We start from the raw sequence: 18,876 nt of genomic DNA, 5'->3' as shown, positions 1-18,876 counted from the left end.
ACATATTGATGGCCTAAGACACGAAACTAGTGGTTTGTGTGAGAAAACGAACAGTATTTATATCATTTTTACCTCTTGCAATGTCCAAGTGATCTGAGGGCGCGGACGCTTTGTGGTTACAAGAGGTAAAAACGCTATAAATACTGTTCGTTTTCTCACACAAACCACTTGTTTCGTGTCTTAGGCCATCAATGTGTAATTACATAAAGCTGAATGATTAAGTTAAACACTTGAGTATGAAATGTTTCAGTATTTTTAACCCTTCATGGTCATTAAATCAAGAAATCATTGGATTTGTTAAGGGTAGTTATGGATGAGACAGTTCACAAAGTGTGTCAAAGAGAGTGTCATTACATCAGTCTAAAACTGAGAACCGTTGTTAGTTTTCCATCATTCTCTGAGAGCTGTATCTGGTGTCGTGGTGTCTTTTTTTTACCCTGTTAGTGTGTTTGTGTGTGTGAGAGACTTATACATGCAGTGTCGCTTTCCCACCAGCAGATGTCACTGAAACGCTGTAACGCGTCACGCGTCTGCCGCTGCATGACGCATCTTTGGTCGAGCTTTAGTTTTTTTTTAGGCGGGTGTTCATGAGTCAGCGCCTTCTCGATTGTTACTGGTGAAGTGTGCTCTGTTGCAAAGATGATTCACATGTTTGTGTGATACAGGAACCAATTTTTGCTCGGTTATAATCCGTTCCTCCCTCTCTCGTGCAGTCACGACTATACTGCGGTTTACTCAGCATAGACTGACAGAAACAAGACCGTGACCGATGAAAACTCAAGAGGCCAAATAGGCCTTAAGGCATTTATAGTTTCAAAACTTGTCTAACATTTCTCTCCAGTAGAAGCACTGAGGTGTCTAATTAAATTAAAACCAGCACTCATGTTCAACCATGAACACATTGATTGACCAGCGGTTTGTTTGTTTGTAATGGTTGCAAAAGTATTTGTATCCTGGAGTTGCTCAAAGAGAATTAGTGGCTCAGTGTTTTTCACTCAGAAAAGTAATAAATGTTGACATTTAGAGGTAGGATAAGAGCCATTTACAGTTTGCTTTATTAAATGCATTTTCCCAGCTCTTAAAATGATTAATATGTTAAATAATTCTTAGCTCCAAACAGACTGAAGTTTCCCAGTCTCTCCTCTTTTGATGGGGAGATTCATAATTTAGGTTTGTGAAGCCTAAAGCTGCTGGCCCACCTGTCCAAAAATAGTCGAGTCCCGACCTTAGGCTTTGCATATGAGTCACAGTATTTTAGCTTCAGTGGACAATAAAGTACACAAGACATGTAGGTTTTTACAATAAATGTTAACTAAGTTTTGAGGTTTAGCTCTATAAAGTCTGATAGCTATGAAGTACTAGTCCGATCTTTTTTAAATGGAACAGTTTATTGAACCTTTAGACCAATTATAAAAATGTGCATATATAGTGTGTTTAGAATAAAAATATATGGAGCTCATACTAGATGAGGAAAAAACAGCTCAATTTTATTTAAAACATGATTTTTTTTTTTACATTTCAGACAGGCTGTCCTGGTTAAAGAAAGGTTAAAAGTCAAATAATTTAACTGAGCAGCAAAAATATGCAGTTTATAGAAATATTTACAACAGTAGGCTATAAAACAGACTCCTGACATAATATGCATGTAAATGTCAGTTGTCGCTCTATATTTCCCAATAATATTATAAATTATAAAAGCTCTGTAGTTTTTATTGTGGGTCAAAACTACAATACAAAACAATGTGAGATTCAAAAGCCTAATGTATTGGCCTATTTGATATCCTATACATTTTTACATGATTTTTCTAAATAGCATATATATATATATGTCTGTGTGTGTGTGTGTGTGTGTGTGTGTGTGTGTGTGTGTGTGTGTGTGTGTGTGTGTGTGTGTGTGTGTGTGTGTGTGTGTGTGTGTGTGTGTGTGTGTGTGTGTGTGTGTGTCAAGTAAACCTAAGTTGCGTCAGTGGTCTACATGTGTATTTTGATATACAATATACAAGTTATTCTAACATTTACTTTAGAAAAGCATAAAAAATCAGTAAAAAATTTTCACAGCAAAAGGCCTATACCTATACTGAACTCTCAATCAGAGGGTAAGAGGCATGTTGTAGAAGATTGTGCACAACACAATTTTTTTCCCATGTTGATAATTTAGAAGCTTCATAAATGAATGTAGGCTTGCAAATACTAAAGGATAGGCTTTAAGATATTTTCCATGGGTGGACATAATTAAAATTCAGAAAGAAGAGGATAGACGTGATAGGTGGCTAACAGTGACAACAGTGGTGACGTCAAACATCACCTATTCAGGGCTTGACGTCACCGCCGACAGCGCTAGCGATTGGAGGATTTAGAGCGCGTCTCTGTGTTGAAGGACCCCACTTCCGCAATACTACAGACAGACCTCGTTTTATTGCGCTAATACGTCGCTGTAAAACATGCTCCAAACTAACTATAGTTTTTTCAAAAATAAGTGAAAAACAATAAGTATATATATGTAGCTGCCATATAGCGTTAAATCCAGCATGTGCTAATACTCATACATCCCAATCTGGATTTATTCTGATTTAATTCGGTTTGAGTGATGGATTCATGCTAATGTCACCCGCCACCTCTTCTATACCCGAATCATGATTAAAAATAAGCCTACGGACACGACACGAGCACTGCTGTACGAGCGTCGTCGTGATGTCAGTGAATTTAGGTGCCCCCTCAGAATGCCTGAGTAGTTGCGCTCGCCAATGAGCGTCTCCAGTCGGTGTGAATGTCCTTCATTTCTCTGTCTGGCTAGTGAACTTGCCATCACGGATCCTAATTTGGATTTTTCTTTAAGGGAAGAAAAGCACCTCTCCGGTTCGCCACTACTCCTTAATCGCGTGACATTCTGGAGCGATTAAAACAACTTTAACTGCGCGCGACATGGAATGCCGAGTGCTGTCGATTCAGAGTCATGTCGTGAGAGGATACGTGGGGAATAAATCTGCATCCTTCCCGTTACAGGTGAGCAGCTGAAGCACGACAATGCACTCGTGATAATTATGTTATAGTGCATGACAGCATGCTGGTGGAGAAAGGAAAGGTCACATGGTCAGTGTTCCTTTGCATGCTGTTCTTGTGATATCTATGAAGTGAACTTCCCTTATTCTGAGTCTAGGCTATTTAATTCCCAGAACTTGGCCTTTTGATGCTTGTTGCAGCCGGAATTCAAGATGCTTCTATTAATAGTACTATTAAAGGCTACATTTATATGCCACATGAACTTAATAAAGCTCGTGTTGTTAAAACACCGGCAGTTTAATGCTCACAACCCGATGCGGTGAGATGTCATCATTAGCATGAGTGACACTGCCGTGATTCATCACCAGAAATGATTCGGATATCATTGATTCTCGGTTTCTGAAAGATCATTTGGCATGAGGGTTCGAGCCCTGTCCAAACTATTAAATTGGGCTCATTAGCTTTTGAATGGCTGCAGCTGTCATGCCACCAGAAAGCGGCTGTCTTCCTCTCGTGCGTGCTCGCGCTGTTTTACGATTACAAGACTGACGTCACAGCCGCGAGACTCAATCCCAGCAAAATCGTGACATGTTTTTTTTCCAGCGGCTCTCCCAGCCACCCACGCTCGTGCATCCTGCTATTTAAATGCATTTTCTTTAAACTTTCAGTCCGTGTCTTTCATTGACGGAGAGCGCTATTTGCATTGACCCTCATGTTTTGAAAATGCCTTTATGTTTTGGTTCCGAGAAACTCGAAATCTGTACGTGTATCATATACACTAATAGTGGTGGTACAAGTAATAGTAAGTGAAATGAACCTTTTATTTACCATTCAAATTCTTCCAATGTGTTATTTGACAATCAAATTCCAGTAGACAGATAGATGGCATGAAACGGAATTGATTGAATGGTTGTGGTTTGCTATTGGTGGATCTCATGTGAGTGACAGGTTGTCCCGCCCTCACGCCAGTAAACACGTCATCAGAGAAGAGATGTTGCTGCAAGAGGGGCACATGCATAATAAAATAACTAATTTATAATAAACACTGCAAAATTCCATAAAATACTGTTTTTCATGCATCTGTCAATTTAGAATTTTGAGGCTTTTCATAAAGTTAAAACGTCTAAAATACACTGTATTATGTCGATCTTTTATAGCACTTTATCTATTTGTGTCTGTAGAATTAAATTACAGCATATATCTTTAAAAGCGTTTTAAAACTTAACTTTATTCATATCTATATTCTGAAGGATTTTTTTTTGTTCCTATATAATTTGCCTGATTTTATATAAGATTTTATTCCTTAAAAATAATTTTTCCTGATTTATGGAGTTATTACAAAAAATAGATATACAAAATCCAAACTGTAAAAACTTTTGAATCTAATGTTAAAAAAAGAAAAGAAACAAGAATTTTTAACCTGACTTCATCCAATTTTCTTTTTTTTTTTTTTGTTCTAGAAATGTATGCAAATTAATGGATATTTAATTAGATAATTCGAGAACTCTAGAATTCGATAATTTCAGAACATGTAATACAAAAAATAAGCTATTTTTAATGTATTCAATCAACTGAGGAAGTATAGTATCATTAGTTTTTTTTTTTTTTTTTTGCCAGATTAACCTGGTGTGCCTTTAGTTGTTTTTCGCTCTAATTTTTGTGAGGACTTTGGACTAGATGTTAAAACAGCAAATCCACTGCAAGAGAAAACACACATTTGTGTTATTTGAAAATTGTAGTAGCTCTGGTTATAGTCTGCTTAGGCTATGGCATTTCATTATTTAAAGTAAATGAAAGCATGAGAAAACAATAACAAACTCAATATACCTTTTAAATCGTCTTGGTTACAGCAGTTATGTCATGGGAAATGTCCTCGATAACTAGTAAAACAAGAAGACATACTTGTTAAGTATTCTTAGTTTTAGTTAGTTTTTCTGCCAGTGTTTAAGTTCTATTTTATAATATGCTCATGATAATACATGCCATTACAGACTCTTGTGATAAGGGCTTTTAGAGTGTGTTACTCTAAATAAATTTCTTTTCACGTTTGGGATGTGTCTGTGTTTGTCAGGTCATGGGGTTTGAGGTGGACTCGATCAACTCTGTTCAGTTCTCCAATCACACAGGTAGGCTGACTCAAACTTTCTGCTGATTTTTGGATAACAGTCTGTCTCAGTGAAACAAAGTCATACAAAAGCATTTTTAGATTTAAGTCGTTGTGCGGTTCACTTATTTGGATAAAGAATCTCAAATTAAGTCTTAAATCGAAATATATTATTATTAGTATTATTATTCTGATGTCACACATGCCCTGATGAGAATGTGTTACTGTATGATGTCATAATTAATTACTAGAACCAGATGGAATATTTTTGGCACATTCTTTAGCAATAAAGGTTGTGTTATTATCTGAAATGGATCATGACATGGTAAAATGTGTTAAACTGCACAGTCCGAGTACAGTCGTTTGTTTTAAATATTGTAAAGTTGATGTCACAACACAGTATATGCACTGAAGTAAAAATCACTACAGATTTCATGAACACAAGTTATTGTGTTTTTCAAGTTAATTTTCAGTAAACCTGACAGGCATCCCCAAACAACTGCTCAGCTTATCAACATGTGATTAAACATTTGCTAACATAATTTGGTAACACTTTACAATAAGGTTAATTCATTAACATTAATGTATTACCTAACATGAACTAACAATGAGCAATACATTTGTTAGTATTTATTCATCTTTCTTAATGTTAAATAATAAAAATAGAGCTTTTCATTGTTTGTTCATGCTATTTCGCGGGGCATTAACTAATGTTAACAGATGCAACCTTTGATTTTAATGACATATTAGGAAATGTTGAAGTTATTATTAACTAAGATTAATACATGCTGATAAAGTTATATAAAATAAATGTATATAAATTAATAAGTGTTACCCACAATGGCATTAAAAAACATTTTTATCGTGATTGTATTTTATGAGTTCATGAGTTCTGATCACTTGTCAGATATCACTTGTTTCAATAATGCATTATTGCATTAATGAATGCATTAGTGTGCATTTTCACATTTGTCAGAGTAATTTTCATCTGCAAATGCACTGTAGTGCCCCTTGACCTCTTAATGACAAGAGGACAGGAACAGATGCTTCATTCAAGTGCTTTAAGCATATTGCATTCACATGTTGTGACAGTTCATTTGTGTGTGTGTGTGTGCGTATTTGGAAGCTGTTAAACAGACCACTGATCCTTGTACTTCAAGATAATAGGAATATTGTGATATGTTTTCTTCTCTTTGGAGTGTACACTTCCCTTCTGTTTCTATATAGGGTGACCATATGTCTTCTTTTTCCCTGACATATCCTCTTTTTGGACCTAAAAAAATGCGTCCCGCTTGGTTTGTTTAGAATAGATCGCCCAAAATGTCTGGTATTCGGCTTTTGCTTTCTACAGCCACCATTCATAGTTTACATGCACACCTTTTGTTTCAATCGGACTGAATTCATTCAGATTGATGAATATGAATGTACTGTTTACATGATTGATAAACGAGTGATCGGGTTGATGTGCTTTAGGTCCCACCATTGGTCGCTCGGTCATGTACGTAACGCAAACATTGGTCAAACTGCATCTCAGTCAATACCCTCAGCACCACGGCAAACGCCTAGAGACAGAGCGGCGCTTGCTTGTCAACGGTGGCACATGGCTCCTGAACGGCGTGAAAAAAAAGGCCAAATGTAAATTAATTCACAGATGATTTACAGAGAAAATTCCTGTGTTTTGGTCTCGGTCGGGATCCGTGTGAAGCAAAGCTGGCATGTACGTGTCATAAAGCTGCTAGTGACCTCCAATCCCACATAAGGAAAGTATACAAGAGAACATCTGGAGGACTGACATCATTTCTTACTGAAATAGTGGGGTTTAAAGGCAACTGATTTAAAAATAATAATAATTTAGCCAACAGTCATGAAAAGAAACAGTGTCATCTAAAAGGTGTTAAAAGCTAAACTATTTTTATTTATTTATTTGTCATTATTCTATTGTTGTGGCCCAAAAGTTGAATGGAAAGGATGTATTGAAGTTCAATAACACAGTTGCAAGGTTGTGAATGCGTTTGTTGATACATTCAACCCCCCGCGTCCTCTATTCTGAAGACTACAATATGGTCACCCTACTTGGAACGCACACTTTTTACCCCCAAGTCTTCTGAAGCAAGTTCATGAGAGTCTTTTCTGAATCATACATTGCTATTTTGGGTTGAATCTTTTTAATAAATCAGCTTGTTCACAAAATAGGTCTGAATGATTTGTTCATAAATCCGACTGTACAGTTCTCTTAACTCCCAGCCAGCGTATTTTTAAAAAGTTTCTCAATTTTCATGGTGCCCAAAATATTTAGTATGAATATCTGAACATGCAAAAGACATTAAAAATAATTACAGAACATCTGCTTTAAATAAAATTCTAGATTCATACATTATTTTTTTATCAATACTTAATTGTGGGTAAGTTTTATAAAAAAGAAAACGGAAAGCTGAGTGTTTTTGTCGAAGAACTATGAAAAAAAATTGAGTATTTCCATATAGACTGTAAAAAAAATTGTACGTGATGTTACCTGTAGGTTTCTGAAGAGCATTTTTGAAGCCCAAAGTGGGCGGAGCCGGACGTCGCCATCTTGGTAGCGCGTCACTCCCGGATAAACGCAAATGGTCAAAGAGGCGGGATTAGTTGAGGTGACATGACGCCTTAGCTCGCTCAGAACCTCGCCGGAGGTGATACTAAAACAAGTACCCGAAAGAAGGTACAGGTACAACTTTTACACAGTGGAAAACCAAACAAAGGTGAGCCGAGCTGGTACTGTGTAATGGAAAAGCGCCATAATTTAATTACACCCTGACTTCAGAAGACTTGGAATATAGTGCATGATTCATATAGGCTACTTTTATAATACCTTTATAATACTTTGCATGCTTTTTGCACTGCCCCCATTAGTTTTCAATAGATCATAATGAAGAAAACAGGATTTTCATATTTTCCTGTGTATTGTCCCTTTACAGAAGTTTGTGTGAGAGAGGAAAATCAATTGATAGAGTGCTATAAAAGTCTGCTCTGGTGACCTAAAACTGGTATGCTTGGTGTCACATGGTTCACTGTTAACTTTCCCAAACACTATTTCTGGACCAGCTTCTCATAAACTTCCCTTCAACACACATTAGTTAGAATAACCCTAACTGGCCTCGGATCAGTAGTCTAAACAACACGTGGCGCAACCCACTGTAGGCTATTGCCCCTTGGACTGGCTTCCTCTCCGCTCGGCTGCTTTCCCCTCCTCAGCGCCGTAACATTGTCTTTATCCACTTGAGTTTGCTTTTTAAAACAATTTAAGCCTATAGATGGAGGGACACCAACTAATGCCAGTCTGGATTACTTAGTATTCCCAAACCAGCAGCCGTTGTCAGCACAGCTAACCAAGTGCCAGTGAAAAAAAAGGTTAGTGGTTTACTCCTGTGGTCACATCAAGTCTCTGGCAGTTCCAGTAGCACTGTGTTTATAGCACATGGCTGATTAAAGTCATGGGTAACTGGTTTAAAGTAAGTGGATGGTCAATTTGAAGTCAGAAGATACACTATACCAAAGTCTTATCCGTCTCTCTTGTTGTCTCGTCCTCATTTCTGGTGCTTCAGGAATTTAATTCAGCATGTTGGGAAAAAATCTATATACATATAAAACCAAAATAACAGTTTGTGTTACTGTTTACTAGGGATGGGCAACGATTAATTGCATCCAAAATAAAAGTTTGTGTTTACATAATATGTGTGTGTAGTGTGTATAATTAATTTGTATATATAATTATTAACACATGCATGTATATATTTAAGAAAATGTGTTATTAATATATCAAATATTTATGTATAATATTAATTGTGAATAAATATATATATAAAAATATACATGCACATATTTCTTAAATACATACATGTATGTGTGGGTATTTATATACAAATGAATTATGAACACACTACACACGCATATATTATGTAAACAAACACAAACTTTTATTTTGGATGTGATTAATCGTGATTAATCGTTGCCCATCCCTACTGTTTACATAATATATGTGTGAACTGTGTATAATTATTTATATATAAAAACACACACATACATGTATATATTTAAGAAAAATGTGTTATTTGTGTTATATAAAATATTTATGTATAGTACAAATTATGTATATATATATATATATATATATATATATATATAAATTAAAAATAAAATAAAAATAAAATTATATATATATTATATTATATATTATAAATAATTATACACAGTTCACACACACATGTATTATGTAAACACAAACGTTTATTTTGGATGCGATTAATCGTTTCACAACCCTAAAAAAAATAAAAATAAAATTATATATATATATATATATATATATATAAATAATTTTATTTTTATTTTATTTCTAATTTATATAAATAAAATAAAAATAAAATTATTTATATATATATATATATATATATATATATATATAATTTTATTTTTATTTTTTTTAGGGTTGTGAAACGATTAATCGCATCCAAAATAAAAGTTTGTGTTTACATAATACATGTGTGTGTGAACTGTGAATAATTATTTTGTATATATAAATACACATGTATACATTTAAGAAATATTTGCATATATATATATATGAGAAAATATTTCTTAAGTGTATACCTGCGTGTGTGTGTGTGTTTATATATATATACAAAATAATTATACACAGTATAGGACCGAGTGCAGGACTGAGCAATCAGTGTTTCTTCAGTCAACATTTAGAATGAATTTCTTGATGGTAAATAATGGCCATTTACTCTGTGAATCAGCATCTAAAAGTACAGTTGAGGTGAGGACCATTCCTCTAGGACTTTATCGTTTGACCTTGGAAATATAATTGCAGGTTGTGACATGCAGAGGGGTTATCTCAGTTCGGAACATCGATGGGCACAGCAAGGCCTTATGGGTAGAAACAGCGTGCACCTCACACAGCGGCTTCTGAATGTTGGTCGTGATTTGGTGTGAAATCGAGTATCTGCATGATGCGTGCGGGTGAAGCGTTTGGGATTAGAGAGCTCTGTGCTTTCAGCGGCAGCAGGAAATGATGACGACAGACACCCGTCTTATCGCAGATTCCCCATCGCAGTCATTTTCTCCCTAAAACACACACACACACACATCAAGGCGACAATGATGCGTCTTTTTCATCCAGCCCCTCAGGCTTTCCTCAGTCCTGTTTCTTAGCAACAATGCCGGTGACTCACCTGAATTGTGACATCATCACAGCTCCCGCGGCAGCACCAATGGTCTCTGGCGAAACGACGGGACTTTTGTTCGCATCCCATGATCCCATACACTGGATTGGTGTGTGTCTGACCTGTGATCTGTCATTACTCAGGTTACTCTCACTGGAGGGGACAAGTGTTGACTGCAGATGAGCTTCACGTGCTGTATGAAGGGATCAAACTGAACAACGTCAACCACTACGACTATGTACTTACAGGTCAGTTCTTTCTTTGACTACCAGCTCTTGTCTGTCACACTGCTGTGGATAATATTTACATGCTTAGTCAGTTATTAAGCCTATAGGAATGAAAACAATTGAATGATATAATTCCCTGATAGCATCAGGCTCCCATATTTCCAGCTCTTTTTAGTTGGAGGGATGAGCATGGGCCCTGTGTGAGGCCAGCGCCTTATCTGTTCTCATAATGTCATATACACATGAGAAAGGCTGTGTGTATATCTGCAGCTACAGGCTGTTTGGACTCTGTGGACTACTGAGAGTGGGAAAAGTGTGTTTTAATAGTTTACATGCGGCACAGGAGAATTCTGGCCTAATTCTGAAAGTCCTAAACATTTCCGCTACATCTCAAATTATAGATTTTTAAAGTAAAATGTCATTCTGTGGTGGAAGTGAAAGTGGTAGAAATTACATTTTTAAAGGAGTAGTTCACTTTCTAAAAAAAAAAAACTTTTCCTGATAATTTACTCACCCCCATGTCATCCAAGATGTCTTTCTTTGTTCAGTCGAAAAGAAATTAAGGTTTTTGATGAAAACAAGAAAAGTTTTTTTTTTCCATTATTGGGTTAAAATGATTGTCTTGCTCAGGTTTTATAGCTAACATTTCATGTACCCTAAATACAAATTTCACATTTGCATAATATTTGTACAATCTTCTCACACACATAGCTTAATATTTGTACTTTTTCACACGTTTTGCATTGTATTTGTTCAATATTTTCACATTTTTGCATAATATTTGTACAGTATTTTCACACGTTTTGCTTTTGCATTATAATTACAATACTTTGCTTGCATACTATTTTGTACAATTACAATATTTACATACTTTTTGCATAACATTTGTTCAATATTTTCACACTTTTTACTAGTTTTCTAGGGGTGTAACAATATATCGTGCCACAATATATCGCAATGCAAAAATGCAACAATACGTATCGTGGATAGTGAACAATATATATCGTGGATAGTCCCCCCAAAATAAAAATGGCTGTGTGAGAAAAAGTTTTGCAAGGTGGGAATATTTGTAGGTCCTGATAATGCCAAATATCTGATGCTACCAGTAAAAAGTGGCCGATATTCTTTTAAATATATGTAGTCAGTGACCGAGATCAAGCATATTCATCTACAATAACTCAGTGTTTTCAGCTTCAGAATCATGAATATTGTTATTCTGGTGTCACCATTGTCCTTGGGTTACAAGCACCAACTCCGAACCTATTCATTTAAACCCACAATGTAGTATCAAAGTTAGCATTTTAATCAACAGTACAGTTTTTGATAACCTTTTATTATATGTTTTTGCAATAATATCATATTGTGAGTTCTATATAAAAATGATCAAGTATTATTTAACTTTTCCTTTATTTCATACACCATGTTTCATATATTTTATCTCAATCATTGTAACCAAGTACACTAACTATTAGTGGCACAATTGTTGGTTTGTGTGCTTTGTTTGTAAAATATTGATATACTCGGTTTAAAAGTTTGAACTCTGTCTCACCAAGGATGCCTATTTTGAGCAAAAATACAATAAAAACTGAAATATTGTGGAATATTATCATTTAAAATTAATGTTTTGTATCTGGTATATTTTAACATTCATCTGATCTCGATTTCAGCATCATGACTCCAGTCTTCAGTGTCACATGATCGTTTAGAAATCATTCTAATATGATGATTTGCTGCTCAAAAAAACGTATTGTTTAATTGTATTATGTTATTATCATTAATGTTGAAAACAGTTGTGCTGCTTAATTTTTGTGGAAGATGCATTTACACTATACATTTTCATAATTTCATATTAAAATGTTTTATTAGATACTTAGATTTAAAACCTGGAAGAAGAGTAAAACTAAAAAATATTTGAAAAAAATAAATAAAAATAAAGACATGGTAAAGTGGTTACATGTAAAAATGTAAATTTAGTTTTAATAAAAATCAACCCCCGGATATTAAAGTGCCGGTCAAACTTCAACGCTGTGGCGCTGAGTGTTGCATAGGCAATGTAAAAGTCTTGTGTTGAGTTGTCAGGAGTGAGAGAGGAAGTGAACGCGTGTCTCTCGACCTGTAAAGGCGCTGCTAATAATCATCACTGGGGGACCGTATAGGACACATAGAGTCGCAGGTCTCGCACGAGCACCACAGACTGAGATGCTGCGCTCTGCCGAGTGTGTGTCGGGTGCATTAGCTCTCCTTTATCGTCACCTTGAGAGGAGGGGAAAACACAGAATGGGGAAAGGAGAACATGGGAATAGAGAGCAGTGTGTGAAGAACGTATACATGCAGTTTGCAGTCCAGTAGAGCCACATTTCACAAGATCAGGATTATTTTATTTATTTAAATGTTTTTTTTATGTTATTTTAGCAAGGATACATTTAATTGGAAAACATGTATAAAAAATATTAAGCAGTTTTCAACATTGATGATAATAAGACATGTTTCTTGAGCAGCAAATCATCATATCAGAATGATCTCTGAAGACTGGAGTAAAAAAAAAAAATCAACTTTGCCGTCACAGGAATAATTAAACATTTAAAATGTATTTATTTAACATATAAGTAGAAAACGGGTATATTAAATGGTAATAATTTCCCACTATTATTGACCAAATTATTACAGGCTTGACTTATCATCAGAGACTTAATGCAAAAACATTTAACTGACCCCAAACTTTTGAACTGCAGTGTATTTGATTTTAACATCAAAACCAGACTACTTTAAAATGTCATGTAGAAGTGGTTTTCTTGCGTCAGCTGATTTAGGGAGTTATCCAGTGTCCATCTATCCCATCTAATGCTTAAGCACTGGTTATTATAATGCAATATTTCTAATACCAGCTGTAATGTTGAAACATGAAGTGCTATTTGAAGTCATCTGCATGCCTGTCTTACATGTGGCTTGTGTTGTCGCAGTGCGATTTATTGTGTGACATCATGAAACGCAGTGAAGGTCAGATGCGTCTCACATAGGATTTATTTACCTGAGCCGCCACATGACCAATAGTTTGAGCCCTGGGAGTTTCAAGGCTGTCCCACCTCAAATAACTTTTATATTTATTGTCACTTTTATATTTATGCTTGGTGTGTTTATTGAGTTCTAAGTCTATCAATTTAAGTGGGACCTATTATGCTTTTTTGCATTTTCAACTTTATTTAGTGTAAAGCAGGATTGCCAAATGTTTATGCCTAATTCTGACACACTATTTGACCCACAAATTGAGTGTATTGTTTCCACCTGGACTGTTTTAAAGTGAACTCCTGCCCGTGCTGAGTGCTCGGTTTTAGTACTTCAGGCAGACTTTTGATCTGGAACGAATGGAGATTCTCAAGAGGAAAACAAAACTGTTGATAAAAGCTCTTTTGTTTCTCCATTACGGCAGGTTACACTAGAGATACATCATTTCTGGAGATGGTGGTTGATATTGTACAAGAGCTGAAGAGGGCCAATCCTAACCTGGTATATGGTGAGCGTTTTTCAGTCTCTCTTATCCTGGGTTAACATAATGCTGTAAATAAATGCATTATAAATGTTTTTTTTACAGGCTTGTTTATACATCATAACCCCAAACCTTTGAACAGAAGTGTACATTAACCATATACATTAAAGAATAACTTGTTTAACTCTATTTTTCTGTCAGTGTGTGACCCTGTCTTAGGTGACCATGGTTCAATGGTAAGCCTGCTTGTGTTCTAGATCCTGTTTGATTATTTTCATTATACAGGAAATAGAATTTGGAGTAAGCTGACGTTTGTTTTTCATAGTACTCTGTGTTTTGCAGTATGTTCCTCAGAATCTCCATCCTGTCTACAAGAATAAAGTGGTACCTGTCGCCGATATCATCACACCCAACCAGTTTGAGGCAGAGTGAGTAAAATACTCTTCACTCAACATTTTTTGTGTGTTATCGTGTCATTGGATGTTTCTGTGCTGCAAATGTCAAACCTCAGTGTTTTTCAGTCAGATTGCTGATATGAGTGATGTTGTAGTGCCCTCTGCTGGCCACTTGTGGCTTTGCACTCAAATCTTCAGTCGATCAACTCTGCTAACTCTGTGCTCTTCATTCCAGGTTATTGACAGGGAAGAATATCAGCACAGAGAAAGACGCTGTTGAGGTGAGTTTAAATACACACACACACACACACACACTCACAGTAGGCTTATAAAAAAGGAGGGAAGCAGAAAGCAATGTCTGAGCATAGATTAGATGCTCTGACTGCAAATGATACACAAGCCACTTTTTTATTTCCAAATGTTATATTATTTGTTAATAGTAAAAGTATTATAATTTATTATCATCATCGTCATTAAAAATACAAATAATAATGTTTTAAAATTATTGCTATATTATTATCTTAATATTATTAGTAATGCTTTGTTACAGTGAATAATAATAATAATAATGATTAGATTATAATATTAAGGGAATATAGTAATATTCATATACTATGTAATCAATTATTGTTGTAATTATTATTTATACACACACACACACACATTTCACATCACATGTATGTAGAGGAGGATTATATTTACTATAAAAATGATAACATTTGAAAATTACTATTTATATTAATAATAATAATATTATTATTACCTTAATATTATCTAGTAATTATTTGTATATAATTATTTATTATTATGACAATTATTTAACATTATTATAACCTTTATTTTGTTACTATCATTATTATTATTATCTAAACATATATGATTAATCTATAATCAATAATAATTATTATTTTCATTAAATTATCTAATATGTTGTTAATATATAATTACTATTGAGATTATAATATGAATAATTATTTTTTATTATTATTAGAAAAACATTTGTGATCCCTTTGAATGCAGGATATCAGTATTCTTGAGACCTTTTGAAAATTGTGACAAAGCTCAACCATCAACAAGAAACGTGTTGCTGTCAACATTATAATGCAGATCCAGTAAAGGCCTCTGACTGTGTGTGTGTGTGTGTGTGTGTTCAGGTGATGGACCTGCTGCATAAGATGGGTCCAGACACTGTGGTCATCACCAGCTCAGATCTGCCCCCTCGTCTCGGAGACAGATTCCTGGTGTCTCTTGGCAGTCAGCGCATTTGTAAGTGTGTGTCCATGTGTGCTGAACTGTGATAATGTGGATTTTGACAGATGACAAATCCTGAGAGTTTATTGGAATGCATGTGAATTCAAATATTTTGGCTTGAATGAGGAACTTGATCTTAGTGTATTTCTTTGATGTTCAGTTGTTATATGTGTGGTTTTAAATCCATTTACTTTTTTATTTATTTATTTTTATTATTTTATTGTATTTTTTATATTATTTATTTTTGTTTATTATTTTTTTAATTATTGAATTTTCTTTTTTTTTGAAAATTAAAAAAAAAATACATTTGAATTTCTTTTCCTTTTTTTTTTTTCTCACCTTGTTGGGTTTTACTTAATTAATTAGTTAAGTAGTGGTAATGATGACATCTGCTGTCCCATTTGTGTACTGTTACCTGAGCACCTTTGTTGACAGATGGAGATTTCTGATTGGTGGACTGTTGGTTTATAAAAAACTCTGTTGGTTTGAGATCTGTTTAACTCGCAGAAGAAGGCATGTAGCCGAAATGCGTTGGAGTTTTTTAGATGGTTAATTTGACCAAGCCATGATAATAAAGGCTTTTTAACTTTTCTACTAGAGAGTGCCTTGGAGTTCCCTTGCCTTTTCGTCAAATATTTTATATATATATATACACACACACTACCGGTCAAAAGTTTTAGATCAGTAAGATTTTTTATGTTTTAAATGAAGTCTCTTCTGCTCACCAAGACTGCTTTATTTGATGGGAAAAAAAAAAGACAAACAGTAATATTGTGAAAATTATGACAATTTAAAATGCCTGTTTTCTATTTGAATATATTTTAAAATGTAATTTGAAAGCTGAATTTTCTACATCATAGAAGGTTCAAAATAACAGCATTTATTTAAAATCTAATCTTTTCAAACTTTATAAATGTCTTTACTGTAACTTTTGATCAATTTAACTCATCCTTGATGAATAAAAGTATTTTCTAATTTTTTTCCCCCAAAAATAAAAAAATAAATTCTTACTGACCCCAAACTTTTGAATGGTAGTGATTCATGTTACAAAAGCTTTCCATTTCAGATCAATTCTGTTCTTTTGAACTTTCTATTCATCAAAGAATCCTGAAATGAAAAATGTAAAAAAAACTGTTTTCAACTAATAATCATAAATGTGTCTTGAGCATCATATTATAATCATGTCTGTAGGATCATGTGACACTGAAGACTGGAGTAATGATGCTGTAAACTCAGCTTTGATCACAGGAATAAATTAAACTTCACTATATATTTACACAGAAAACCGCTGTGTAATAATATTTCACAATATTACTGTTTTTTTTTTTTTGTTTTTTTTTTTATCAAATAATTGCAGCCTTGGTGAACAGAAGAGACTTCTTTTAAAAACATAAAAAATCTTACCGATCCAAAACTTTTGACCAGTAGTGTATATGTATGTATTTATTGCTTTGAAGCACCTTCATGTTTTTGTATAGCCTAGAGTTTGAAGATCAGGGCTGGTGAATTCTTGTGAAGAATGCAGACATGAACAAAATGCCCATGTTTCTGCAGTGATGCCGGACGGCACAAGGAAGACCCAGCGGATCCGAATAGAGGTGCCGAAAGTGGATGCGGTGTTTGTTGGGACAGGTGATCTATTTGCTGCTATGCTGTTGGCCTGGACTCACCATTACCCAACAGACCTGAAGGTACATAAATCATCATATCATAAATGCATCTCGGTGATCATGCAGCGCAGTAATAAAATGCTGATCAAGTGTTATTCTGTCTTGGTCTCTTTCTCAGACGGCATGCGAGAAGACTTTCTCCGTCATGCACCATGTCATTCAGAGGACTATATCTTATGCCCATGGTAACAGCAGCCAAACGTTGTTTGTGTTATATGTGTGTGTGCACGTTGTTACAATACCAAAATGTGTTATTATCAATATTCAAATTACAAATGAAAACAGTGGTACAAGGCCTTTTAGTAATTGCTCAAGCAAACACTCAGTAATAAGACAAAAATACAGATTATCAAACTCAAGAAAGCTGTCAGGTGGTTGGTTTTGACATTGGCTGTCATGAAGCCATTATAACTCTTTAATGACAAATTCAATTAGTACCACTGTAGTTGAGCTCACGGAAATATTCATGACACAGTTATAATGGCCTCATGACAGCCAATGTCAAAGTTCAACTTAATTTAATGTCAAGTTCTCATGACAAAGACTGACAGGTTATGATGTATTGGTTTATGTCATAAAGATGTCTTAAACAATGTCATATCTGCATTCAATATGTCATAATTGAGTGAAAGACACTTAATGACAGCTATCATAAACATGCATAAACCCTACTTCATATTCAAGACATATGTCATCTCATGGTTATGAAGGTCTTATGCACACCCCTTCAAGTAAAGTGTTACCCACTACACACACTAAAAGATTTTGTAAACAATTAATACTTTTATTGGACGCATTAAATTGATCAAAAGTGACAGTAAAGACTCTTTGCCATCACAGAAATAAATTACAATTTAAAATGTATTCAAAAAGAAAAGTTATTTTAAGTTATAATAATATTTCTGTTTTTGATGAAATCGTTCCATTAAAATGCTCTCCTGTCTTTGTCTCGCATGTTCAGAAATGGCAGGTCCAGGTAGAAGACCCAGCCCGGCTCAGCTGGAGTTACGGATGGTCCAGAGTAAAGCCGACATAGAGGATCCAGCCATAGTCATGGAGGCCACCGTTCTATAGAGCCGCCGCACGCCACGTCTCATCCACACACCTCACCCTCCGCTCACAACTGCACAATGTATAGATGTTGTACATTTTGATATGTAATGTGACATTGCCTTAGAATCTCAGCCAGAGCACAACAGGTCCATTTCCAAGAGATTCAGCAGGGTACGGCCAAACAGGCGAGAGGGGGAAGAGCGATCAAGACAAGGGAAGAAGAGAATGGGAGAGATGATCGGCCTCTCATTCACACTCTTGCAGTCTCTCTCTCTCTCTTTCTCTCAAAGCTCCTCAAGAACTCCGGTTCGTCCTGCACATAAAGCCCAGTCTCTGACGTTTCCAGTCCAGGTCAGTGATGTACCTAAACTGCCATCGATCTAGTGTGGACCAATTTAGAAATGATTTTAATATAAATGTGATGCTTTCTACACTCTATGATTTTGAGTCAGAACTGTTCAACATAGAAAACAAAACCTCAAGAAATACCCAAG

The 18,876-nt window shown here is 35.0% G+C and overlaps 1 protein-coding gene across 1 annotated transcript; it reads left to right on the top strand.

Moving 5' to 3' along the window:
* Positions 1-2,770: 2,770 nt before the first annotated feature.
* Positions 2,771-18,550, top strand: pdxkb (pyridoxal (pyridoxine, vitamin B6) kinase b). Its single transcript, XM_039687957.2, has 11 exons — positions 2,771-3,003; positions 5,072-5,126; positions 10,446-10,550; positions 13,957-14,040; positions 14,215-14,249; positions 14,356-14,441; positions 14,644-14,689; positions 15,563-15,674; positions 17,214-17,350; positions 17,448-17,514; positions 18,291-18,550. The coding sequence occupies exons 1-11, from the start codon at positions 2,923-2,925 to the stop codon at positions 18,401-18,403; spliced, it is 921 nt and encodes a 306-aa protein (XP_039543891.1). The 5' UTR covers positions 2,771-2,922; the 3' UTR covers positions 18,404-18,550.
* The last annotated feature ends 326 nt before the right edge of the window (positions 18,551-18,876 follow it).

This window comes from Pimephales promelas, chromosome 6 (assembly GCF_988280905.1).
Source record: "Pimephales promelas chromosome 6, fPimPro1.hap1.1, whole genome shotgun sequence".
Taxonomy (NCBI): Eukaryota; Metazoa; Chordata; class Actinopteri; order Cypriniformes; family Leuciscidae; genus Pimephales; species Pimephales promelas.
This window is presented reverse-complemented; position numbering and strand designations above follow the sequence as displayed.

What these genes read in the sequence shown, in the direction of transcription:
- pdxkb (XM_039687957.2), top strand. Translation starts at nt 2,923, where the DNA reads ATGGAATGCCGAGTGCTGTCGATTCAGAGTCATGTCGTGAGAGGATAC. An exon ending in CAATCCTAACCTGGTATATG is followed by an intron (nt 14,041 to 14,214) that starts GTGAGCGTTTTT and finishes TTTTTCTGTCAG; the next exon opens with TGTGTGACCCTGTCTTAGGT. An exon ending in CAGAGAAAGACGCTGTTGAG is followed by an intron (nt 14,690 to 15,562) that starts GTGAGTTTAAAT and finishes GTGTGTGTTCAG; the next exon opens with GTGATGGACCTGCTGCATAA.